At 40.9% G+C, this 26440-nt stretch overlaps 1 protein-coding gene across 1 annotated transcript in view; it reads left to right on the top strand.

Annotated features, from left to right (window-relative positions):
- NYAP2 (neuronal tyrosine-phosphorylated phosphoinositide-3-kinase adaptor 2) overlaps positions 1 to 26440 on the top strand; it is a 154059-nt gene that overhangs the window by 24404 nt on the left and 103215 nt on the right. Inside the window, 1 exon segment of the mRNA XM_088841221.1 lies at positions 5534 to 5838. Coding sequence (XP_088697347.1) covers positions 5534 to 5838 — 305 coding nt within the window.

Here is a 26440-nt window from a genome sequence, read left to right as displayed (position 1 = left end):
TTCTTTGGGGTAGATGCTCAGGTAAGTCCAGGGGGTTCCTCGAGCCCTGATTAGCCTTTGCCCGTCAGGCCTCTTCCCCAGTTGACCTTTGCCATGGGTAGGATTTCCCTCGCTGGCTCCCGGCAGGTTATTTTCTCTATGATGAGTTGAGCTTCAAACAGAGAGATTTCTTATATATTTTAAATTTTTTGTTCAAACATTCCTATGTAAAACTTAGGAACTAACATTTGGATACCTTTCATACTTCGGATGTTTATGAAGTATTTAGAACTGTTCCAGAATTGGATGAGATTTCAACTTCATCCCTTTATTTTATTCAGTGTGGCTAATTTATTAGTTCAGTTCAGTCACTCAGTCCTGTCTGACTCTTTGCGACCCCATGAACCACAGCACAACAAGCCACCTTGTCCATCACCAACTCCTGGAGCCCATCCAAACCAATGTTCATTTGGTCGGTGATGCCATCTAACCATCTCATCCTCTGTCGTCCCCTTCTATACCTGCCCTCAATCTTTCCCAGCATCAGGGTTTTCTCAAATGAGTCAGCTCTTCGCATCAGGGGCCAAAGTATTGGAGTTTCAGCTTCAACATCAGTCCTTCCAATAAACACCCAGGACTGATCTCCTTTAGGATGGACTGGTTGGATCTCCTTGCAGTCCAAGGGATTCTTAAGAGTCTTCCCCAACACCACAGCTCAAAAGCATCAATTCTTCTGTGCTCAGCTTTCTTTTTAGTCCAAGTCTCACATCCATACGTGACCACTGGAAAAACCATAGCCTTGGCTAGATGGACCTTGGTGACAAAGTAATGTCTCTGCTTTTTAATATGCTGTCTACGTTGGTCGTAACTTTCCTTCCAAGGAGTAAGTGTCTTTTAATTTCATTGCTGCAATCACCATCTGTAGTGATTTTGGAGCCCCCAAAAATAAAATCAGCCACTGTTTCCCCATCTATTTGCCATGAAGTGATGGGACCGGATGCCAGGATCTTAGTTTTCTGAATGTGGAGCTTTAAGCCAACTGTTTCACTCTCCTTTTTCACTTTCATCAAGAGGCTCTTTAGTTCTTCATCACTTTCTGCCATAAGGGTGGTGTCATCTGCATATCTGAGGTTATTGATATTTCTCCTGGAAATCTTGATTCCAGCTTGTGCTTCTTCCAGCCCAGTGTTTCTCATGATGTACTCTGCATATAAGTTAAATAAGCAGGGTGACAATGTACAGCCTTGACGTACCCCATTTCCTATTTGGAAGAAGACAGTTGTTCCACGTCCAGTTCTAACTGTTGCTTCCTGACCTGCATACAACTTTCTCAAGAGGCAGGTCATGTGGTCTGGTTTTCCCATCTCTTGAAGAATTTTCCACAGTTTATTGTGACACACACAGTCAAAGGTTTTGGCATACTCAAAAAGCAGAAATAGATGTTTTTCTGGAACTCTCTTGCTTTTTCGATGATCCAGTGGATGTTGGCAATTTGATCTCTGGTTCCTCTGCCTTTTCTAAAACCAGCCTGAACAGCTGGAAGTTCATGGTTTATGTTTGCTGAAGCCTGCCTTAGAGAATTTTGAGAATTACTTTACTAACTTGTGAGATGAGTGCAATTGTGTGATAGTTTGAGCATTCTTCTGCATTGCTTTTCTTTGGGATTGGAATGAAAACTGACCTTTTCCAGTCCTGTGGCCACTGCTGAGTTTTCCAAGTTTTCTGGCATATTGAGTGCAGCACTTTCACAGCATCATCTTTCAGGATTTGAAATAGTTCAACTGGAATTCCATCACCTCCACTTGTTTTGTTCATAGTGATACTTCCTAAGGCCCACTTGACTTCACATCCCAGGATGTCTGGCTCTAGCTGAGTGATCACACCATCATGATTATCTGGGGCATGAAGATCTTTTTTGTAGAGTTCTGTGTATTCTTGCCACCTCTCCTTAATATCTTCTGCTTCTGTTAGGTCCATACGAATTCTGTCCTTTATTGAGCCCATCTTTTCGTGAAATATCCCCTTGGTATCTCTAATTTTCTTGAAGAGATCTCTGATCTCTAGTCTTTCCCATTCTCTTGTTTTCCTCTATTTCTTTGTATTGATCTCTGAGGAAGGCTTTCTTATCTCTCCTTGCTATCTTTGGAACTCTGCATTCAAATGGGTATATCTTTCCATATCTTTCCTTTTCTCCTTTGCTTTTTGCTTTCCTTTTTTTCACAGCTATTTGCAAGGCCTCCTCAGACAGCCATTTAGCTTTTTTGCATTTCTTTTTCTTGGGGATGATCTTGATCCCTATCTTCCGTACAATGTCACCAACCTCCGTCCGTAGTTCATCAGGCTCTCTGTCTATCAGATCTAATTCTTTTAATCTATTTCTCACTTCCACTGTATAATCATAAGGGATTTGATTTAGGTCATACCTGAATGGTCTAGTGGTTGTATCCACTTTCTTCAATTTAAGTCTGAATTTGGCAATAAGGAGTTCATGATCTGTGTCATAGTCAGCTCCCGCCTTGTTTTTGCTGATTGTATAGAGTGTCTTCATCTTTGGCTGCAAAGAATATAATCAATCTCATTTCGGTGTTGATCATCTGGTAATGTCAATGTGTAGAGTCTTCTCCTGTGTTGTTGGAAGAGGGTGTTTGCTATGACCAGTGGGTTCTCTTGGCAAAACTCTGCTAACCTTTGCCCTGCTTCATTCTGTATTCCAAGGCCAAATTTCCCTGTTACTCCAGGTATCTCTTGACTTCCTATTTTTTTGCATTCTAATCCCTTATAATGAAAAGGACATCTTTTTGGGGTGTTAGTTCTAAAAAGCCTTGTAGGTTTCACAGAACCATTCAACTTCAGCTTCTTCAGCATTACTGGTCGTGTCGTAGACTTGAATTACCATGATATTGAATGGTTTGCCTTGGAAATGAACAGAAATCATTCTGTCATTTTTGAGCTTGCATCCAAGTACTGCATTTCAGACTCTGTTGTTGACTATGAAGGCTACTCCATTTTTTCTAAGGGATTCTTGCTCACAGTAGTAGATATAATGGTCATCTGAGTTAAATTCACCCATTCCAGTCCATCCTAGTTTGCTGATTCCTAGAATGTCGAAGTTCCCTCTTGCTATCTCCTGTTTGACCACTTCCAATTTGCCTTGATTCAGGGACCTAACATTCCAGCTTCCTTTGCAATATTGCTCTTTATACCATGGGGCCTTGTTTCTATCACCAGTCACACCCACAGCTGGGTGTTGTTTTTGATTTGACTCCATCCCTTCATTCTTTCTGGAGTTATTTCTCCAGTGACCTCCAGTAGCATATTGGGCACTTACCGACCTGGGGAGTTCATCTTTCAATGTCCTATCTTATTGCCTTTCCACACTGTTCATGGGGTTCTCAAGGCAAGAATACTGAAGTGGTTTGCTATTCCCTTCTCCAGTGGACCACATTCTGTCAGACCTCTCCACCATGACCCATCCATCTTAGGTGGCCCTACATGGATGGCATGGCTTAGTTTCATTGAGTTAGACAAGCTGTGGTCTGTGTGATCAGATTGGCTAGCTGTCTGTGATTGTGGTTTCAGTCTGTTTGCCCTCTGATGCCCCCTCTCAGCGCCTACCATCTAACTTGGGTTTCTCTTACCTTGGACGTGGGGTATCCCTTCAGGGCTGCTCCTTACCTTGGACATGGGGTAGCTCCTCTTGGCCACTGCCCCTGAGCTTGGGTGTGGGGTAGCTCCTCCCAGCCACTCCCGGCCGCTCTACTAATTTATTAGTAGAACTAAGTTGGGCTTCCCTGGTGGCTCAGAGGTTAAAGCGTCTGCCTCCAACGTGGGAGACCCGGGTTCGATCCCTGGGTCGGGAAGATCCCCTGGAAAAGGAAACGGTAACCCACTCCAGTATTCTTGCCTGGAGAATCCCATGGACGGAGAAGCCTGGTAGGCTACAGTCCACGGGGTCGCATAGAGTCGGACACGACTGAGCGATGGAACGGAAGTTACTAGTGTAATCAAAGGATTCTGGAAACTGAAGGGAGACTGACCATTATTTCACTGGTTTAAGCAAGTACTTCCCACCCTTTCTTTTTCTTCTTCCTTCCTTTCCTCCTTCCTTCCTTCACTTCCTCCCCCTTCCTGTCTCTCTCTTCTTGTATTCGTAACGGATCCCCCTTTGTGGTTGCTCTTTGTTCTGTTTTTCCCTGCATGCTAACTAGGTAAAAGTAGGGATGATCTTGTGAAGTAGAAAAGAGTTTCAATTGCTGCCCCCTCGACCTCAGTCATGCGTCAAAGGGCAGTCTACAACATATATGTACTAGTATATATAAGTGAAGTGAATGAAAATTGCTCAGTCGTGTCCAACTCTTTGCGACCACATGGACTGCAGTCTGCCAGGCTCTACTGTCCATGGAATTCTCCAGGCAGGCATACTGGAGTGGGTTGGCATTTACTTCTCCAAGTATATATAAAATAGATAACTAATAAGGACCTATTGTACAGCACAGGGAACTCGACACAATATAATGGCCTATACGGGAAATTAATCTTAAAAATGTGTGGATATATGTATATGCATAATTGATTCACTTTGCTACACACCTGAAACTACCATAACATTTTAAATTAACTGTACACCAAGAAAATTTTTCTGAAAAAGCCGTCTGAGAGTCATTGTCACAGATTCTTGTTTCCTTTTTAAGCCACTGACAAGATCTCAGTTCAGTTCAGTTGCTCAGTCATATCCGACTCTTTGCGACCCAATGGGCTGCAGCACGCCAGGCCTCCCTGTCCATCACGAACTCCTGAGTTTACCCAAACTCATGTCCATTGAGTCAGTGATGCCATCCAACCAGCTCATCCTCTGTCGTCCCCTTCTTCTGCCGTCAATCTTTCCCAGCATCAGGGTCTTTTCAAATGAGTTAGCTCTTTGCATCAGGTGGTCAAAGTATTGGAGTTTCAGCTTCAACATCAGTCCTTCCAATGAACACCCAGGACTGATCTCCTTTAGGATAGACTGGTTGAATCTCCTTGCAGTCCAAGACTCTCAAGAGTCTTCTCCAGCACCACAGTTCAAAACATCAATTCTTCTGCACTCAGCTTTCTTTATAGTCCAAGTCTCACATCCATACATGACTACTGGAAAAACCATAGCCTTGACTAGATGGACCTTTGTTGGCAAAGTAATGTTTCTGTTTTTTAATGTTCTGTCTAGGTTGATCATAACTTTTTTCCAAGGAGTAAGCATCTAACAAGATTTGCCTGAAAGTAAAGAAAGACAATTGAAGATAAAATGTTCTATGTGGTAGTTTTGGGCTTTTTTTTTTTTTTTTTTAGAATACTAAATTTTTGAGTGTCTGAATATCACAGAATTTCTGATTACAGTCAAATCATATTGCTTTAATATCATATTGAATGCAAAAGTATAGAATATGTTCACGCTGTTGGAAACGTTTCTTTACCAGTCTCCAGTTAAAATGTGAATTGCATCAGTTATAGATATACTTGTGCCCATGACATTGCCCATCTTGGCTCACCTGGCACCGCTTTCGTCTTTCTCTTACAGCATAGGTGGAGAAGTGGGGCGAGGCCACGAAGGAACTTACGTGGGCAAACATTTCCGCATGGGATTCATGACAATGCCCGCGCCCCAGGACCGGCTGCCCCACCCTTGCACCAGTGGCTTCTCCGTCAGGTCGCAGTCGCTGCATTCGGTCGGGGGCACAGACGACGACAGCAGCTGTGGCTCCCGGAGACAGCCACCCCCCAAACCCAAGAGGGACCCCAGTACCAAGCTGAGCACGTCATCTGAGACGGTCAACAGTACAGCGGCCAGTAAGAGCGGGAAAGGCCCCTCCGAGCGGACCGAAGGTAAAACCGGCCTGGCCCATTTCACCTAGAGAAAGGCTTCACACCAAATGTCCGCGTCCGCATACCCACCAGCATTTGCCTTCCTCCCTGGGTCACTTGATCTTGTCTCCTCCACCTTAAGTCTTAGAAAAGAAGAATCCAGGGGCGATGGCTATTCATTGGAGTGTTGCCAAATGACACCCCCCCCCCCAATATATTTAATTTATATCACCCAAAAAGGACGTGAGTTTTCTAGCCCCCTTTAAGGGGCTTTGAATCATTAGGAAATTATTTTGCCTAGCAGTATATCTAAAATCTATATTTTCTTGCTTTTATTCCTATTACTTGTATAATTATAGAAGTATCATGAGATTCCCAGGTGGTTCTAGTGGTAAAGAACTCACTTGCCATTGCAGGAGAGGTGAGAGGCAGGTTGTATCCCTGGGTGGGGAAGATCCCCTGGAGGAGAGAATGGCAACTCACTCCAGTATTCTTGCCTGCAGAATCCCCTGGACAGAGAAGCCTGGCAGACTGCAGTCCATAGGGTTGTAAAAGTGTGGGACACGACTGAGAAACTTAGCACAATTGCACGCATCATGAAATCATAACGGGGGGCTTTGTAATGCCAGAAAATATAAAAAAGAAAAATCATAATCATCTTTAGAAATATCATTCCTTAATCATTTTGGTGTACTTCCAGTGAATTTGAATTTATGCATGTGTGTGTGTACATCTGTAGCCTCAACTTCAATCCCTGTCTTCTGTTTTTACCATATCTACATTTTTTTCTCAGCCATGAAGTACATAAATCAAATATATCTTAGTCTCTTTGTTGGTCTATAATTATAAATTAGGTCAGATTAACCCCAGATCTCACTGGTACTTTAGCCTTGCTTGAATAAATCAGTTTCAGCTTTCCTGAAATTTTCCCGAGAGTCCCTTGGAAGGCGAATGGTCCCAAGTGAGTTTTGATACAAGTGCATTCAGATCGTTGTGTGTCAGTTGTCAAAGATGCTTCAGGGCGTCCAGTGCTGACAGTGACTGGCTTGAGAGCATGTCTCCTCCAGGTCCCATGGTCTTCCTCTTACCCTGTCTGTCCCTGACATTCTTCCCCAATGGCTCATGTGAGCACCTGGTATTCCAAGTTTCCCAATAGCTTGCAACAAAGACTAGACCCCAGTTGGTCCTTTCCTTAACTGGGCAGGTTGCTTTGTCACTTAGGCTCCCCAGTCCTTCACAAAAGCTCCCTCATCTTGTGGTCTAATCCTCCCACAGAAACGTAAACCTAGCCTACGGTATAGTTACCCATGAAGCATATTCCATCTCTTCTAATATCGTCATCTCTCCTTTCACCTGTATCATGTTCAAGGGCATATTTAGCCAAAAAGCAAAAGCTTCAGAGAATATTGAAAAATACAAATAAATGTCTGGAGACTGAGCTAACCCATACTTACTTCAGGGAAAATCTCCACTTAGGCTCAGTTTCTCCTACTTCATATACAGTCAGAAATACATCACAATTATGGGTATGTGTGCGAGATTATATGTGTGAATAATATGCATTTGTGCATATTTACAAAATTGAATTCCTACTGCACAGTTTTGTGCTTTATATTTTCACTTGTTTTCTTGTGATTATTTTCCATGGCATTCAGTTTGTTGGGAAACGCCATTTTTAAGGGAGGGCATGTACATCATGGTACTTTATGCAATTGTTATCTCTTTGATGAAGTCTTAGTTGGGCTTCCCTGGTGGCTCAGATTGTAAAGAATCTGCCTGCAATGCAGGAGACCTGGGTTCAATCCCTGGGTCAGGAAGATCCCCTCAAGAAGGGAATGGCAACCCACTCCAGTATTGTGGCCTGAAGAATTCCATGGACATAGGAGCCTGGCAGGCTATAGTCCATGGGGCCTCACAGTCAGACACGACTGAGTGATTAATACTCAGCACACCAGATTGGTTCCAGTCTGTTCTGCTGTAATCAGTCACACTGCAATGAAAGGTTGTGTGTGTGTGTTGGGGGGGGTGTCTATTTGTTTGTGTAAATTTTGTTCCTCTACGTTGAAACAGATTTGAATTCTGAGTCTTTTTTTCTCATGATTCAAGGTCATCAGTATGTCCTTCAACTTGTAACATACTGATGTTTTAGAGATAGTGTTTAATTTACTTGCTAATAAACTAAAAGGCTCTAGAGAGCTGCGCTTTGTAAATTTTAAATATTATTCTTGTTTTCCCTGATATTGATATATGGTGCCTTTCGTTTCTCTTTATAGTCTATGAGGTTATTTCCAGAAGTCACCTCTTCTTACTTGTACAGCCAGAAAACTACATAATCAATTACATTGCATTGTTTTCCAAAGCAAATTATGATTTAGAACAATGGTCTCTGAATGATGAGGGCCTGAATGTAATCTAAAATGATTCAAAAATAGAGGGGGGTAAAAGAACCATTGGAAGGGGAGGCAAAAAGGAATCAGACAAGGTGAGCAGCCAGTAAAGGGTGTGTTATCAGGCTAGGTAACGCTGCTGGAAACACTCCTGGGAGCAGTATAACATACACATCTCAAAATAGTCCCCTCCCTGGGGAGGGTAGCTTGGGGTCTTCAAAGTGGTCATGTGGAAATTTATGATTGTCCCACAGAAGAAACATTTGAGTGGTGATTCAATTTTCTTAAAGACAGAACTGATTACCATTGATTTGAGATGCTTCAGGTAGCTAAATCCTGAGATAAAGAAACTCATAAGTCTCTCAGATCCCTTCACCATCTCAAGCTCTAAGGCTCTAAATAGCTCGTTATCAAAGAGAAGACAGGAAGTCTGTTATCTTTATTACTTCTGAGGCAGAAGAGAAGACAGTGAGTAAATTAAAGCAGTAGCAAAGGCTTATCTCAGACTTGGCAAACTACCTTATGGTCGGTAAGGCTTATTAAACACTAAGTTCAAGTTCAACATCTCTCCTCAAAAGGACTTCTAGGGTGGTTAAAGAGCCTTCAGCTGTAGTGCCTCTTTGAGGATGGTCAATGGACCAGATGGACTATTAAGATTCAGTGCAGAAATGGTCAACTTTTATAGAAGAATTATTTTTCAATGCAAATTTCAGCTTCTCTTTGGAGCACCTAATCAAAAGGCAACTGCAGAACTGGATATATTCAAATCTCTTTTACCAAGGTATGACTTCAATAACAAGAGAGAATCAGAGCTCTGTTCAAAGATGGGAGAAATAAAATATCTTGAGTCCAAATGCATGCATTCATATGTGTGTACTCAAAGCCAAAATTATATAACTATGCAGATTGTTCTTTTATGAATCCTCAACTCTTTATAATTGTGATTTAACTGGACTTCATTATGGAGCATATGCTTTCTTTACAATTTTTCTAGCTTTCAGAATTATAACAGAGATGAAGAGTGACTTTTATAAATCTTAGTTTGTCTTTTCTTTTTACATTAAATGTCAGCAAAATCAAAATATTGATTCTGGGGCATTAGAATGATTTCCATGGTAACCAGCTTCTATTTAAATCAGGGATTATGACTTCCCTGAGGATGAAAGTAAAAAAGAAATGGCCTTGTAGCAAAACAGCTTTCAGAGTAGGAAAGAAATAGTTTAATGATGAACACAAACAGAAAAATCACATACCAGGAAAAGTATAATTTAGCTTTTAAAAATTGTAATTGTGTCATACTGAAAATATATATTTGCAATTCTATTTTAAAATCTTCCATAATGACACATTTCAAAATGTATACAGTAGAGAAGATAAATTGACCATAAATATGCAATAGATATTTTAATTGCTCTTTCTATTGCTTCAGTGTAATACCTGCTGAGTTTGAGGAAAGATTAGACGAAGTAAAAGGAGCTAACTAGAAAGGATGAGAGACCTGACAACTACATCTATAGGATGCAGGAAAGAGCAGTAATTGTGCAAACTCACATTCTCCATTCCCATTGTTGAGGTCAACACGTATTTCATTTCTTAATAGAGTCATTCACAAAGATGCTCTGTGGTGCAGGCGAAAGAGACTGCACTTAGAATCTATAAGCAAACATTGGCTTTGAGACAGTGATCTAATGAGACTGTTTCTTCACCTTTAAAATGATGATGAAGCACCAAAAACTAATCATATTCTACCACATTCACAGCCTTATGACCATACAGTTGGCTAATGCCCACAACCGTGCATGGTAAAAAGAAAGTGTTACACAAATGTAAGTTCATATGATCTTAAATATGTACTTACTTATTAACTGAACTGAACTGACTTATTAAAGGGCCAGAATAACACGAAATTTTGGTTTCATGTGCGTGCATGCTAAGTTTCTTCAGTGGCGTCTGACTCTGCTACCTCGTGAACTGTAGCCTGCCAGTCCATGGGATTTTCCAGGCAAGAATACTGGAGTGGGTTGCCATTCCCTTCTGCAGGGGATCTTCCCATAGCACATATATTAAAAATAAATGGGAGAAATATAAAGGTTGTTTCCCTCTTTGCCCACTTTCTGAAGAGATTTTATTATTAATGGGTGTTGAATTTTATCAAAAACTTTTTTTGCGTCCATTGAGATGACCATATGGTTTTTATTTTTCAGTTTGTTAATGTGTTGTCTCACACTGATTTGCAGATATTGAAGAATCCATGTATTCCCTGGATAAGTCCTACTTGATCACGTTGTATGATCCTTTTAACGTTTTGTTGGATTCAGTTTGCTAGTATTTTCCAGAGAATTTTGCATCTATGTTCATCAGTGATAAAAATGTTAGTCACTCAGTCATGTCCAACTCTTTGTGACCCCATGGATTGTAGCCTGCCAGGCTCCTCTGTCCATGGAATTCTCCAGGCAAGAATACTGGAGTGGGTTGCCCTTCTCTTCTCCAGGGGATCTTCCTGATCCAGGACTTGAACCCCCATCTCCTGCATTGCACGCAGACTCTTCCCCATCTGAGCCACCAGGGGAGCCCTCATCTTGGTCTGTAATTTTCTTTCTTTGTGATTTCTTCTTCTGGTTTTGGCATCAGGGTGATAGTGGCCTCGCAGAATGACCTTGGGAGTGTTTCTTCTTCTGCATTTTTTTGGGGAAAATTTTAGAAAGATAGGTATTAAGTCTTCTCTAGATGTTTCAGAGAATTCACCTGTGAAGCCATCTGGACCTGGACTTTTGTTAGTTGGAAGTGTTTAAATCACTGTTTCAATTTCAGTACCTGTTATTGGTCTGTTCATATTTTCTATTTCTTCCTGTTTCAATCTTGGAAGTTTGTACCTTTCTAAATTTGTCCATCTTTTCATTTTTATTGACATATAGTTTACAAACAGAAACAGACTTACAGACATCAGGAACAAACTATGGTTAATGAAGGGGAAATATATGTGGGGGGAGGGATAACATGAGTTTGGCATGAACATATACACATATGTATGATAGATAGCCAACAAGGACCTCTATATCGCACAGGGAACTCTACTCAATATTCTGTGATAACTTATATGAGAAAAGAATCCAAAAAAGAATGAATATATGTATGTGCATCACTGAATCACCTGAAATTAACACAACACTGTAAATCAACTACACTCCAATAAAATCGAATAAATTAATAAATATGTAAGACAGGAAAAGAAAAGCCATACACACACACCTTATATGTTAGGCTTAAAATTTTATGTAATGACCCAAATAAAGAAAGAAATATTCTCTAGTTGTAATAAACTCTTCATAATAGCATGACATTAATATATTTAGTATAATGAAGAAAACATTTTTATTAAATCAAGTATTTCTATACTTTCTGTTCTGTTCTGTTCCGTTCAGTCACTCAGCCGTGTTCAACTCTTTGCCACCCCATGAATCACAGCACGCCAGGCCTCTCTGTCCATCACCAATTCCTGGAGTTCACCCAAACTCATGTCCATCGAGGAAGTGATGCCATCCAGCCATCTCATTCTCTGCCATCCCCGTCTCCTCCTGCCCCCAATCACTCCCAGCATCAGAGTCTTTTCCAATGAGTCAACTCGTCACATGAGGTGGCCAAAGTATAGGAGTTTCTATACTTTAGACTCCATTAAAAAACTTAAGTTTTTTTTTTTTGAAGTATAATTAAGGTATACCATTATGTTAGTTGGTGCTTCCCAGGTGGAGCTAGTGGAAAAGAATTGGACTGCCAGTGCAGGAGATATTGAGACATAGGAAGATCCTCTGGAGGAGGGCATGGCCACCTATTCCAGTATTCTTACCTGGAGAATTCCATGGACAGAGGAGCATGGTGGCCTATAGTCCATAAGGTCGCAAAGAATCAGATACAACTGAAGCAACTGAGCATGCACGCATTATGTTAGTTTCAGCTGTACAACATATGGATTCAATATTTGGATATGTTGCATAATGATCACCACGATAAATCTAGTTAGCATCCATCACCATACATATTACCTACTTTTTGGTGATGAGAACTTTTAGAATTTATTCTCTTAGCAGCTTTTAAGTATGCAATACAGTATTATTAACTGTAGTCACCATGCTGTACATTCCATCCCCCGGACTTACTGGAAGTCTGTTCTTTTTAACCCTCTTCACCATTTCTCACGCACCTCCAAAACTAAGTGTTCTTAACTTTCTTTTGTTTTAAACTCTTCTTTCAAGTAATTCTCAACACTTAATTTATTATATTGCTTCATGATTATCTTCAGAAGACAATGAATTGGGATGGTTCTCCTGGTTTCTGATATTACCTTCTAGATATATTTGTTAGAGTCATGCCTGTGAATCAAATTTTGAAATACGTGCAGAAACATTTGGAATCACAACGTGTCTTCAAAAAGTTGAACTGTGAGGTTGAGCCAGAACCAAAGGAAGACTAAGTTCATTTTAGGGTCACTGCCTTAAAATTAAAAAAATGCAAATCCCTCTTTCAAGATTACCAAGGTTGATTACAGTTTTCAACTTTTCTTTTCTTTACTTATTCTGCCAATTCTTGGAGTGTCTACTTGGTTGTAGGGAAATCCAGCGGTGAACAAAACAGAAACGGTCCTTTATTTCATGTTTTTTGTATGTGCTCAGTCACTTTAGTCATGTCCAACTCTGCAACCCCATGGACTGTAAGCCCACTAGGCTCCTCTGTCCATGGGATTCTCCAGGCAAGAACACTGGAGTGGGGTGCCATGCCCTCTTCCAGGGGATCTTCCCAACCCAGGGATTGACCCTGTGTCTGTTTTGTCTCCTGCATTGGCAGGCAGGTTCTTTACCACTATTGCTACACGGGGAGCTCTTCCTTCATGTTACTTACAACCAATTTTGTTTCCAGTTCTCTAGCTCAGCCTGTTTCCCTCTATTTATGCCATGAGGTAAGCACTGATTTGTTGTTGTTCAGTTGCTCAGTCATGTCCAACTCTTTGTTATCCCCCTGTCCTTCACCATCTCCCGAAGCTTGCTCAAACTCTTGTGTCTGGTTCTAACTGTTGCTTCTTGACTTGCATACATGTTTCTCAGTACTGATTTACAGGAGTATTTTCTGGAAAACAGAAAATCTGGCATGACGACCACGTGAGCATCATCTGTGTAATTAGTTGTTTAACTCTGGAAGAAACAGTTTAGCACATTTTAATAATGTGTTTCTGTCCTACAAAGAATATTTGCTGTTATTTCATTGTTCAGTGCTAACAATTTAAAGATGCCTGTATCTGATTTTGTACTAATGTAGGCAACCTATGGGCATTTGAGGGGAGAGGAGAAACAAGTTGAATGTGCTTTTTATGTTGGGGAATTTACAAGTTTCCCAGGTCAGAATTCCAGTTTGGGAACTTGAATAAGTTCCAGTCAGAGCCAGCCATAAACTTGGTTTTGCTTTTTCTCAGTGACTAGCCCAGCTTTCTAATCCTTACAAGACATTTATAAAAATTAGAATGTGCCTTTTATGACTCAGCATGAAATATTGGAAAAATATGGGCTTCAGAGGGAAACAGACATTGGCTTCATATCAGTGCTGCCAACATTTAATACATTCTCACAGACACAGTTTTCTCATCTGTACAATGGGAATAGCAATACTGGTCTTAGGCGGTGGGTAGAATCTTGTCCAAGATTTTTATCCAGGATTCTCCATTCCCTGGTATACTCACCTTGGCTATTCCCTGGAACTCTCGTACCATTGGTGGCCTTAAGATCAAGGGGGCCATGTGGCAGGAACGTGTTGCTGTTTGTTGTTGTTCAGTCACCGAGTCATTTCTGAGTCTTTGCAATCCCATGGACTGCAGCTTACCAGGCTTCCCAGTCCTTCACTATCTCCCAGAGTTTGCTCAAACTCATGTCCACTGAGTCGATGATGCCATCCAATCATCTCATCCTGTGTTGTCCTCTTCTCCTCCTGCCCTCAGTCTTTCCTAGCATTAGGGTGTTTAAAGTCAAGGAGTGCAGGTGGTCTCTAACAACTGAGCATAGTCTCTGGCTAAAAGCCAGCAAGGAAACAGAGACTTCAGTCCTATAACTACAGGATCTGAATTCTGCCAACAACAATACTCAGCTTAGAAACAGAGTTTCTTCTAGAATCTCCAAAAATGTAGTCTGGCTGCCATCTCGATTTCAGCCAGTGGGACCCTGAGCAGAGATCTTAGCCTTCTGGGTTCTGGCCATGCCTAGTGAAAGTGAAAGTCACTCAGTCATGTGACCCCATGGACTACACAGTCCATGGAATTCTCCAGGCCAGAATACTGAAGTGGGTAGCCTTTCCCTTCTCCAGGGGATCTTCCCAACCCAGGGATCAAACCTAGGTCTTCTGCATTGCAGACAGCTTCTTTACCACTAAGACAGTGCTGGTGGTTTTCCAGATTTCCCGGGTCAGACTTATGAGATGATAGAAGCCTAGAAAATGCTGACATATAGGTCTCTTGAATGTCTGCTTAACTCTTTCTGAATTTGTGTGGCTCTTTTCCTGAGAGGATCTGTCCTTTCTTGCCAGCAGTTTTTGTTCTTTCAAAGGACTCAGTGATGGCTTTTTAGTGGTGTTTTCAATGACTCATTTAAATGACTGCAACTTGCAGGCTTAGTGCCTTTTTTTCATGTAACAAGTGGCACTTGTAGTTCACAGCAGGCTTTCTAGAAGTCTTCAAAGCTCCATTTAGCACCACACTAATGAAACACAAGAAAAGTGGAAAACACACTCTTGAAATCTTCATCACTTTGGCACTGGGTAGTGTTCTAGTGTATGTTCTCGTTTGTTTGATGGGATGAGATGTGGGGAATTGTCACTGAAGTCCCACATTCCTAGGTTTCACTTTCCAGGTTGACAGAATCGGAAGCTGCTAGGCTTCCTGGTGTAAAAGCCATCTGTCAAACCAGGCTGCTCAGACAGAGATAGAGTTGTATGACTACAGCGTGTGATCTTTTTCTAAACGTACCCCGAGGCCCATGAATGAAACTATTTGTAAGTCAAATCATCTTTCTCTTGGTCCTGCCTATTGATTCTAGTCCAGAGAAATATCCTGCCTCTTTCTGGTCTCACCCAATACCCTTTCAGTTACACTCTGGATTTGGTCTCAATGTCTGAAATTCATAAGAGGATTTTTATCCATTTTGTTGCTACTGATGGCATCTTCCACGAGAGACCAATAAGCTCAAACTTCCCGAGTATCTGTTCTGATCATGGCATTGATTGTGGAGTATTCTATTGATATACTGAACTTAGTCACTGAGTCGTGTCTGACTCTTTGCAACCCCATGGACTATAGCCTGACAGGCTCCTCTTTCCATGGGCTTCTCCAGGCAAGAATACTGGAGTGGTTAGTCATTCCCTTCTCCAGGGAATTTCCCAACCAGGAGCTTGAACCTGGCTTTCCTGTGTTGCAGGGAGATTCCTTACTGTCTAAGTCACCAGGAAAGCCCTGTTGCTGTACTCAGCTCAGTTCAGTCATTCAGTTATGTCCGACTCTTTGCAATCCCATGAACTGCAGCACACCAAGATTCCCTGTCCATCACCAACTTTGAGCTTACTCGAAATAATGTCCATTGAGTAAGTTATGCTATCCAACCATCTCATTCTCTGTTGTCGCCTTCTCTTCCTGCCTTCAATTTTTCCCAGAATTAGGGTCTTTTCAAATGTGTCAGTTCTACACAGCATATGGCCAAAGTATTGAAGTTTCAGCTTCAGCATCAGTCCTTCCAATAAATATTGAGCAATGAGTTCCTTTAGGATGAATTGGTTGGATCTCCTTGCTGTCCAAGGGACTCTCAAGAGTCTTCTCCAACACCACGGTTCAAAAGCATCAATTTTTCAGCTTTCAGCTTTCTTTATAGTTCAACTGTCACATCCATACATGACTACTGGAAAAACCACAGTTTTGACTAGACATACCTTTGTTGGCAAAGTAATGTCTCTGCTTTTTAAATGCTGTCTGGGTTGGTCATAACTTTTCTTCCAAGGAGCAAGTGTATTTTAATTTCATGGCTGTAATCACCATCTGCAGTAATTTTGGAGCCCCCCAAAATTAACTCTGTCACTGTTTCCATTGTTTCCCCATCTATTTGTAATGAAGTGATGGGACCAGATGCCATGATTTTAGTTTTATGGATGGTGAGTTTTAAACCAACTTCTTCACTCTCCTCTTTCACTTTCATCAAGAGGCTCCTTAGTTCTTCTTTGCTTTTTGCCATAAGGGTGATGTCTTCTGCATATCTGTGGTTATTGATATTTCTTCTGGCAATCTTGATTCCAGCTTGTGCTTCATCCATCCTGGCATGTCACATGATGTACTCTGCATATAAGTGATATAAGCAGGGTGAAAATATACAGCCTTAATGTACTCCTTTTCTGATTTGGAACCAGTCTGTTGTTCCATGTCCAGTTCTAACTGTTGCTTCTTGACCTGCATACCTATTTCTCAGGAGGCAGGTCAGGCAGTCCGGTATTCCCATCTGTTGAAAAATGTTGTAATCCACACAGTCAAAGGCTTTCACATAGTCAATAAAGCAGAAGTAGACGTTTTTTTTTGGAACTCTCTTGCTTTTCTGATGATCCAATGGATATTTGATCTCTAGTTCCTCTGTTTTTTCTAAATCCAGTTTGAACATCTGGAAGTTCACAGTTCACATATTGCTGAAGCCTAGCTTGGAGAATTTTGAGCATTACTTTGCTAGTGTGTGAGATGAGTGTGATTGTGTGGTAGTTTGAGCATTCTTTGGCATTGTCTTTCTTTGGGATTGGAATGAAAACTGACCTTTTCCAGTCCTGTGGCCACTGCTGAGTTTTCCAAGTTTTCTGGTATATTGAGTGCAGTACTTTCACAGCATCATCTTTCAGGATTTGAAATAGCTCAACTTGAATTCCATCACCTCCAGTAGCTTTGTTCACAGTGATGCTTCCAAAGACCCACTTGACTTCACATTCCAGGATGGCTGGCACTAGGTGAGTGATCACACCATCATGGTCATCTGTGTCATGAAAATCTTTTTTGTCTATTTCTTCTGTGTATTCTTGCCACCTCTTCTTAATATCTTCTGCTTCTGTTAGATCCATACCATTTCTGTCCTTTATTGTGCCCATCTTTGCATGAAATGTTCCCTTGGTATCTCTAATTTTCTTGAAGAGATCTCTAGTCTTTCCCCTTCTATTGTTTTCCTCTATTTCTTTGCACTGATCACTGAGTAAGGCTTTCTTATCTCTCCTTGCTATTCTTTGGAACTCTGCATTTAAATGGGTATTTCTTTCCTTTTCTCCTTTCCCTTTTGCTTCTCTTCTTTTCACAGCTATTTGTAAGCCCTCCTTAGACAACTATTTTGCCTTTTTGTATTTCTTTTTCTTGGGAATGGTCTTGGTCACTGCCTCCAATACAATATCACAAACCTCTGTCCATACTTTTTAGGCACTCTGTCTATCAGATCTAGCCCCTGAATCTATTTGTCACTTCCACTGTATAATTGTAAGGGATTTGATTTAGGTCATACCTGAGTGGTCTAGTGGTTTTCCCTACTTTCTTCAATTTAAGTCTGAATTTGGCAATGAGGAGTTCATGATCTGAGCCATAGTCAGCTCCTGGTCTTGTTTTTGCTGGCTGTATAGAGCTTCTCCATCTTTGGCTGCAAAGAATGTAATCAATCTGATTTCGTTATTGACCATCTGGGATGTCCATGTGTAGAGTCTTCTCTTGTGTTGTTGGAAGATGGTGTTTGCTATGACCAGTGGGTTCTCTTGGCAAAACTCTATTAGCCTTTTTCCTGCTTCATTCTGTACTCCAAGGCCAAGTTTGCCTGTTACTCCAGGTATCTCTTGACTTCCTAATTTTCATTCCAGTCCTCTATGATGAAAAGTACATCTTTTTCTGGATATTAGTTCCAGAAGGTCTAGTAGGTCTTCATAGATCCATTCAACTTCAGCTTCTTCAGTATTACTGGTCGGGGTCTAGACTTGAATTACCGTGATATTGAATGGTTTGCCTTGGAAACGAACAGAGATCATTCTGTCGTTTTTGAGATTGCACCCAAGTACTGCATTTCAGACTCTTTTGTTGACCATGATGGCTACTCCATTTCTTCTAAGGGATTCTTGCCCACAGTAGTAGGTATAATGGTCATCTGAGTTAAATTCACCCATTCCAGTCCATTTTAGTTTGCTGATTCCTAAAATGTCGATGTTCCCTCTTGCCATCTCCTGTTTGACCACATCCAGTTTGCCTTGATTCATGGACCTAACATTCCAGGTTCCTATGCAATATTGCTCTTTACAGCACCGGACCTTGCTTCTATCACCAGTCGCATCCACAATTGGGCATTGTTTTTGCTTTGGCTCCATCTGTTCATTCTTTCTGGAATTATTTCTCCACTGATCTCCAGTAGCATATTGGGCACCAACTGACCTGGAGACTTCATTTTTCAGTGTTGTATCTTTTTACCTTTTCATACTGTTCATGGGTTTCTCAAGGCAAGAATACTGAAGTGGTTTGCCATTCCCTTCTCCCGTGGACCACGTTTTGTCATAACTCTCCACCGTGACCCATCTGTCTTGAGTGGCCCTACACGGCATTCCTCATAATTTCATTTAGTTAAGACAAGGCTGTGGTCCATGTGATCCGATTGGTTAGTTTTCTGTGAATGTGGTTTTCATTCTGTCTGCCCTCTGATGGAAAAGGATAAGAGGCTTATGGAAGCTTCCTGATGGGAGAGACTGACTGAGGGGGAAACTGGGTCTTGTTCTGATGGGTAGGGCCATGCTTAGTAAATCCTCAATACTCTACTATGTTATTTATTTCAGATTTTTTAGGGTCAAGTCTATGGAATGTTGCTTAATAAGTGTTTACTGAGTCAATCAGGATAACAAGTTTAGAGCAGCTGAGGATACAGTTCTGAGGCCCTATTCTCCTGGTTCAGAGTCAAGCTGATTACAACACTTCACTTCAGAGACAAGATATCACCATAAATAATGACCTATTACAAAGATCAGATTAGCCCTGCCCTGGCTTAAAGTAGACAGTGCAGTCTGTCTTTGATAGGTTTACCAGAGTCTGACTTCTTGTGTGTCTGCATTGAGAGAATGCAGACCACCCTTCAGCAGGCCACCACTGACCCATGCCTCTGCCCGAGACTCTTGGACACTCACAGTCAAGCCTGGGCCAGTTTCTTGTAGGGTCACTGCTTCTTTCTCCTGGGTCCTGGTGTGCACAAGGTTTTGTTTGTGCCCTCCAAGAGTCTGTTTCCCCAGACCTGTGTAAGTTCTGGTGGCTCTATGTGGGGGTTAATGGTAACTTCCTCCAAGAGGGCTTCTGCCATACCCAGGTCTACTGCACCCAGAGCCCCTGCTGTGCTAGTGGACATAAATTTGTGGCTTAAACTGTACACCTTGATTATTTCACAGTTTCTGAGAGTCAGGAATTTCCACAGCATCTCCCAAGGCTTCAATCCAGGTGCCAGCTGGGGCTGGGGTCTTATCTGAGGCTCAAAGTCCTTTTTGGTTCATGTGGATGTTGGCAGAATCCATTTCCTTGTGGTTGTAGAAAATGATATCTTACTTCAAGGAAACAAGGAGAAATTGTCTCTCTCTCTTTGTTTCTCTTGCTTCAGGAAAGGCCTGCATCTTCCTTTAAAGAGGTAACCACGATAATCTCCCCTCTGATAAAAGCAGAGTCAACTGATTCAGTTCAGTTCAGTCACTCAGTCGTGTCCGACTCTTTGTGACCCCATGGACTGCATCATGCCAGGCTTCCCTGTCTATCACCAACTCCTGGATCTAGTTCAAACTCTTGTCCATCGAGTCAGTGATGCCATCCAACCATCTCACCCTCTATCATCGCCTTATCCTCCTGCCTTCAATCTTTCCGAGCATCAGGGTCTTTTCCAATAAGTCAGTTCTTCACATCAGGTGGCCAAAGTATTGGAGCTTCAGCATCAGTCCTTCAAATAAATATTCAGGACTGATTTCCTTTAGGATTGACAGCTTTGATCTCTTTGCAGTCCAAGGAATTCTCAAGAGTCTTCTCCAACCCTACAGTTCAAAAGCATCAATTCTTTGTTGACAAAGTAATGTCTCTGCTTTTTAATATGCTGTCTAGGTTGGTCATAACTTTTCTTCCAAGGAGAAGGTGTCTTTTAATTTCGTGGCTGCAGTTACCATCTGCAGTGATTTTGGAGCCCAAGAAAATAAAGTCTGTCATTATTTCTGTTGTTTCTTCATCTAATTGCCACAGAGTGATGGGACTGGATGCCAAGATCTTAGTTTTTTGAACTTTTCCACTCTCCTCTTTTATTTTCATCAAGAAGGTCTTTAGTTCCTCTTCACTTTCTGCTATAAAGGTGGTGTCATCTGCATATCTGAGGTTATTGATATTTCTTCCGGCAATCTTGATTTCAGCTTTTGCTTCATTGATCCTGGCATTTCACACAATGTACTCTGCATATAAGTTAAATAAGCAGGGTGACAATACACAGCCTTGACATACTCCTTTCCCAATTTGAAACCAGTCTGTTGTTCCACATCCAGTTTTAACTGTTTCTTCTTGACCTGCATACAGATTTCTCAGGAGGCAGGAAGTTGGAATAATTCAAATACCACAAGGCATCTAAACAATTGGTAAATAAGAAGGGCACAGCATCACCCCATTTCTGTCTTTTCCTTTTTCCATATAAAAGAAGTTATCCCTGTTGCAAAAGATTTGAATTATTATTTCAGAGTTGAAAGTGAGAAAATCTCATTTATTGTGGCTTCAGCCTTCCCTGGAAGACATGATAAAATATGCTCCAAGTCCAAAGGAATTCTAGAATATAAAGATCCACGTATTGACACCAAAATGGTACAAATAAGAAAAGTTGTATTGTGCATAATTATCAGTCTACTTGATCCTCCCTGCTAATTTTACTAGCTGGGGAGCTCTTTTGTTGACCCAAAGAGCTAGCTTGACCCAACACCGTAATTGTCTCCTAAAACATCAGATGGATGTGGGCTAGATAATCCATAGCATCTTTGATATAGCAAAGATGCTCCCCAAGCTTTGGCTTGTCGATTTCCCCAGAACCCCAGTATTGTAGAAATTAGTGGTTGTAATTTATACACAGTGATTTCCTGTCCTCTCTCTACCTGTTGAGTAGTATTTTGATGACAAGAAAAGATGAGACTGCATGTTTCTAAATTATGGAACTTTTCAACTGCAAAAATTTTATCAATTTAAGATTATAGGAACAAACAAAATAAAATAAAATTATAGGAAAACAGACTTCAGAAAGCATGTGTCCTCAATGAAGAAGATACTAAATGCAACCCTCAGTGCAACTTTCCGCTGAAATTTAATAGACTAATGTAAATACCACAAGACATTTAGATAATTGGTAAATAAATCTCTGTTTTTGTCAGGCCTCAAACTTGAATAGGGTTTAATTTCTTCTATGCATTTATACTGAAAGATTAGGAAGTAATGTGGTAAATTCTTAAATTACTAAGATTTTAAAAGGAAAATGAAGGACAAGAGTTGATGGCCTCTTCCTTCAATGGTTCCTACTTCCTTTTGCTCTCTTCTCTACAAAACTCTCACATCTCCTCTGCTTCTCTGTGCTTCAGTGTGGCCCCTACATTCTGAAGCTGAGAACATCATCCTTATAAGGCAATTCAGAACCTCCTTGCACTTACATAAACATGTTTCCTGCAAGTAACCCAGCCCCTTCTCAATCTTTCCACCCTCTGTCAGTGCATGTCTCAGGGTATTTCTGATAAAAACATTCTCTTCCATTTGGCTACATAAAGCATTTGATATAATTGAAATGTAATTTTTATTTTTAAAAAAGTGGCGTAATCTCCTTTATACTTGTACAGACCACCTCACAGATCCTCATAGACTGAACAGTCTTTGGAGGGAGTCTTTCCAACCATTGAACTTCCCTCAAGGTATGATGGAAATGAGATTAGCTCCTTTCAGGAGAATCTGACCTTGACTACTAGTCTTACCTACTTCTAACCTTGGCTTCGTGGCCTCTTCAAACCACAGTCCTGCATCTCTCTTTCCTTGTTGAGCTTGTTTTTTAAAAGGCCTTCTGCATGCCCATGTTCCATGGCCTCAATGTTCATTTGCCCCAGATCCACAATTTACTGCTGACTCCACCTTCACTGTCCCTGAATCCCATCTTGGGCCCCAGCTCAGTGACTTCTTTTTATGCCTGTCCTTTGGGATTTCTCTTCAGCATTTTAGACTGTTGATCATTCCCATGTTTCCTAAATCCACTCTTCCTTTGTTATTCATGCTTGGCTCCCTACTGGTTTTCTTCCTCTGGCTTCTAAGTATTCTTTGAGGGTATCTCTTGTTCTGCCTGATTTTTCAGTGATGATGTTTCTAGAGGCTTTTTCTAGAAATATCTAGATGCATCTAGATGATGTTTCTAGATTAATAAGATCGTTGGCTCATTAATTTAGAGTACTCTGTATTTGTTGAATAAGCAAGTGATGAATTTTACACACTCTCTGAGTGTCTGACTGTATCTCTGGACCCACATATGTCTGTAGATGTCACAGAGTTTTCAAACTCATCATATCCACATTAACCCAGCAGTCTCCTCCATGTTTCCTAACCTGATACTCAGTTTAGAAAAGTGAGAGTCTTATCAGATTTCTCTTCTTAGCTTAGCCCTGATATCTAAACAGTTAACAAGTGTAGCCAGTTCTGCTCCTCATACTTCTGCTGCCTGACCCTCTCCATTATCTGCACACTTTCTCTCCTATCTCAGACCATCGTCATTTCTCACTTGGACAACTGCTCAGGCACCTCATTGGTCTCCTTTCCTGCACCATCACTTTTTCAAGTCCATCATTTTTACTACATCCAGAGAGGACTTTTCTCACATACATACCAGATCACATCATTACTCAGCTCCTGATTTCATTGACTCATGTCCTGTTCTTCATTTACCTAATAAAATGACAACACTTTAGCATAACCCTCATCATCTGACCCCTGCCAGTCCCCAGAACCACATCGCCTAACAGTCATGCTTCTCACAGCATTCCCAAACCATGTAATTTTCTCTGAACAAAGTCAGCAAGCTTGTTCCTGCCTCTGTACCCTTGAGAGTGAAATCCCTTCTTTCTGTAACATCTTCTCCTCATTAGCTTCTATGGCAAATTTCCACTCATATATCAAGATCCCAATGTAACTGCTACTTTCTCTGTGATAATGTATGTAGGCACATTCTTCTGTGTAGTTTCTACAAAACTCCAGTATATCTATTGTTATGTGCTCAGTCAGTTCAGTCATGTCTGATTCTTTGTGACCCCATGGACTGTAGCCTACCAGGCTCCTCTGTCCATGGAATTTCCCAGGCCAGAATACTGGAATGGGTTACTATTTCCTTTTCCAGGGAATCTTCCTGACCCAGGAGTCAAACCTGTGTCTCCTGCATCTCTTACATTGGAGGCAAATTCTTTACCACTGAGTCACCCAGGAAGCCCATCCATTGTTATGTGCTGTGCTAAGTCACTTTAGTCATGTCCCACTTTTTGCAATACTATGGACTGTAACCCACCAGGTTCCTCTGTCCATGGGATTCTCCAAGCAAGGATATTGGAATGGGTTGCCATGCTTTCCTCTAGGGAATCTTCCCAACCCAGGGATCGAACTCATGTCTCCTTCATTGGCAGTAGGGTTCTCTTACCACTAACATCACCTGGGAAGTCCCTGTTTTATATCGTATGCTAAATAGTTGCCTAATTTTTGTATCCTAATGAGTCTAAACATGCCTTAGAAATGTGGACCTGTTCTTTTTGTCTTTGCGCTTTCAGTGCCTGCCACAGAGTAGGGCTTAATAGGTAATGTTGAAGGAGCATATTTTTAATAACACACTATTTCATTAATGAGTCTTCCAACAGGCTAATTGCCATGAAGAGTTATTGCACTTTCAAGCATCTTTAGAGTAAAAAGAAGTTAAAACATTTGGAGAGCTTAGAGGAAAAGCAGGGTGATTCATGATACTCAGGAAGCAAACATCTTGGCCATCCATCTACCCTTCAGTCCCAGCTTTGTTTACGATACGGTAACCACTCTGAATGATTTAAAAGATAAAATGGTTCTGCTTGCTCTTAGGTTAGGTTTGTAAAACCTTACAATATACTTCCTCCATTGTTTTACATTTCTGAATCTTGGTAGTATGCAAATTAATTATAGGGGGTGGTAAAAAATAGTTACAGGCTGTAATGTTATTATTGGCACCATGTACTTATTGGTTTATCTTCATGTTATAAATAAAACATATTCTGCTTGTGCCCTTCAGATAAGGTTTTTAAAAAAAGTTTCTCAAGTAATATGCAAGAGAGAACTGAGGTTGCTTTCTCTTAAATGACTTTTGAAAGTTGTTTTAGTCTTTCCTATCCTTATATATTTATGGGGTTTCCCTTGGTTGTTTATGTCATCATCTTAGGAGGCCAGATATGTTCGTCCAGATTAATTGTATTTTTCCATTCTATAGGCATGCAGCTTCTGAATAGTTTTTCACTCTACCATGAAGAAGCATGTGTAAAGCCATTTTTTAAGGCAGAGTGACTGCGTGTGTGCATAAATCTTGCCTTTAATTGACCTCGACAAAGCATATACTTATTGCAGAATGAGTGCCTTGATTTAATGGCCCTGTGTCTTTCCTGAGAGTTTCTAGAATATGTATTGCTTTCTACACTTTTTCTTGTTAAGTGGAAGGGCAGTGATTTAAGACAAGCTCTTTTTATTTTTTTCTATTAATATGTATTAAATTAAGTTGATTATATGGAGCAGAACATGGGAACACATTGCCCTTTGGAAATTCTTGCTTTCTGACAGCTCCATCTAATGAGAACAGCTGAAAACTAACAAGAATTTCTTAAAAAAAGAGCTTAGGGGAGCCAGACTTCTTGCACTAAGGCTTGTATACTTTTACAAAATATAAACTGCACATTTTTTTCTTTTTTTAAACTGGTATAAATTTGTTACGAACAATGAATGAGCATGGGAAAAGGAAAAGTAAGGATTGCTTTACTGATATTAAAGGAAGAGAAGCATTTAAAGAATGTATATATTTAGTATCAAGTTAAAGAGCATCAAAAGGCCTTGATTATAATTAACCCCCTTTTCCTTTCAGGGTTATTGTGATGGCCTGAGGATGTCATTTGTCGACAATTATTTATTAAGTATCTATCATGTGCCAGCTACTATGCTAGGTAACAGAGAAACAGGAAAAATGTGTTATCTCCCCTAAAAGACTTGACAACCCAAGGAGGCCCACTGATAATCAAACAGGCAGTCACGGTAAAGTGGGATCAGTTCCCGGGTTGGGGCGCAGAGTATAGGGCCCACTGTGTGAGCATAAATCAAGGGCACCTACCCCAACTTAAAGAGTCAATGGTGGGTTTTTAGAGGAAGCGTCATGAATGCTGAAAATAAGGATTCAAGATATTTTAGAAATCTGTGTAAAAATACTTAAAATGACAAAGTGTATTGCAACTGAATGAGAAAGCTCTTCTTCCTCCAGAAAATATGGCAAAGCAAACTGATTTACCTCCTTGCAGCTCTAAATAACCAAAACTCTACCATCAATATATAATTTTATTTGGGGAATTCGGATGTTTATTTTGTCTTGTCTAATCTTCCATCTCTAGGAGATATGAAGGGCTGAGTTATCTTTAAGAGAAAGGTAAGTGTTCACAGAGAGGAAATTCAAGTTGCAATACTCACTTCCACAAAATATTAAATAGACCTTGTACCCATAAGTGAAATATAAATAAGAAACATGAAAATTAGAACTGGCCTGTTTTTATACATTTTAATTTTATTTTCTTTCTCCTAACTGTGGATAATATGGCCATGATTGTTTACATGATGGGGCTTCCCTGGTAGCTCAGCTGGTAAAGAATCTGCTTGCAATGATATGGGGCTTCCCAATGGCTCAACAGTAAAGAATATGCCTGCAATGCAAGAGACACAGGGGATGTGGGTTTGATCCCTGGGTTGGGCAGTTCCCCTGGAGGAGGAAATGGCAACCCGCTCCGTATTCTTGCCTGGAGAATCCCATGAACAGAGGAGCCTGGTGGGCTACAGTCCATGGGGTCACAAAGGGTCAGACACAACTGAGCACAAGGCACAAAGTTTACATGATATATAAGCTTGAGGGATAAAGGGCATGCATGTTCTATCCATGCTCCCTGAG

Source organism: Moschus berezovskii, chromosome 2 (genome assembly GCF_049115385.1).
Source record: "Moschus berezovskii isolate FMDL1 chromosome 2, NW_MosBer_1.0, whole genome shotgun sequence".
Taxonomy (NCBI): Eukaryota; Metazoa; Chordata; class Mammalia; order Artiodactyla; family Moschidae; genus Moschus; species Moschus berezovskii.
The sequence above is the reverse complement of the archived record's forward strand: the minus strand, read 5'-3'. Positions and strand labels throughout refer to the sequence as shown.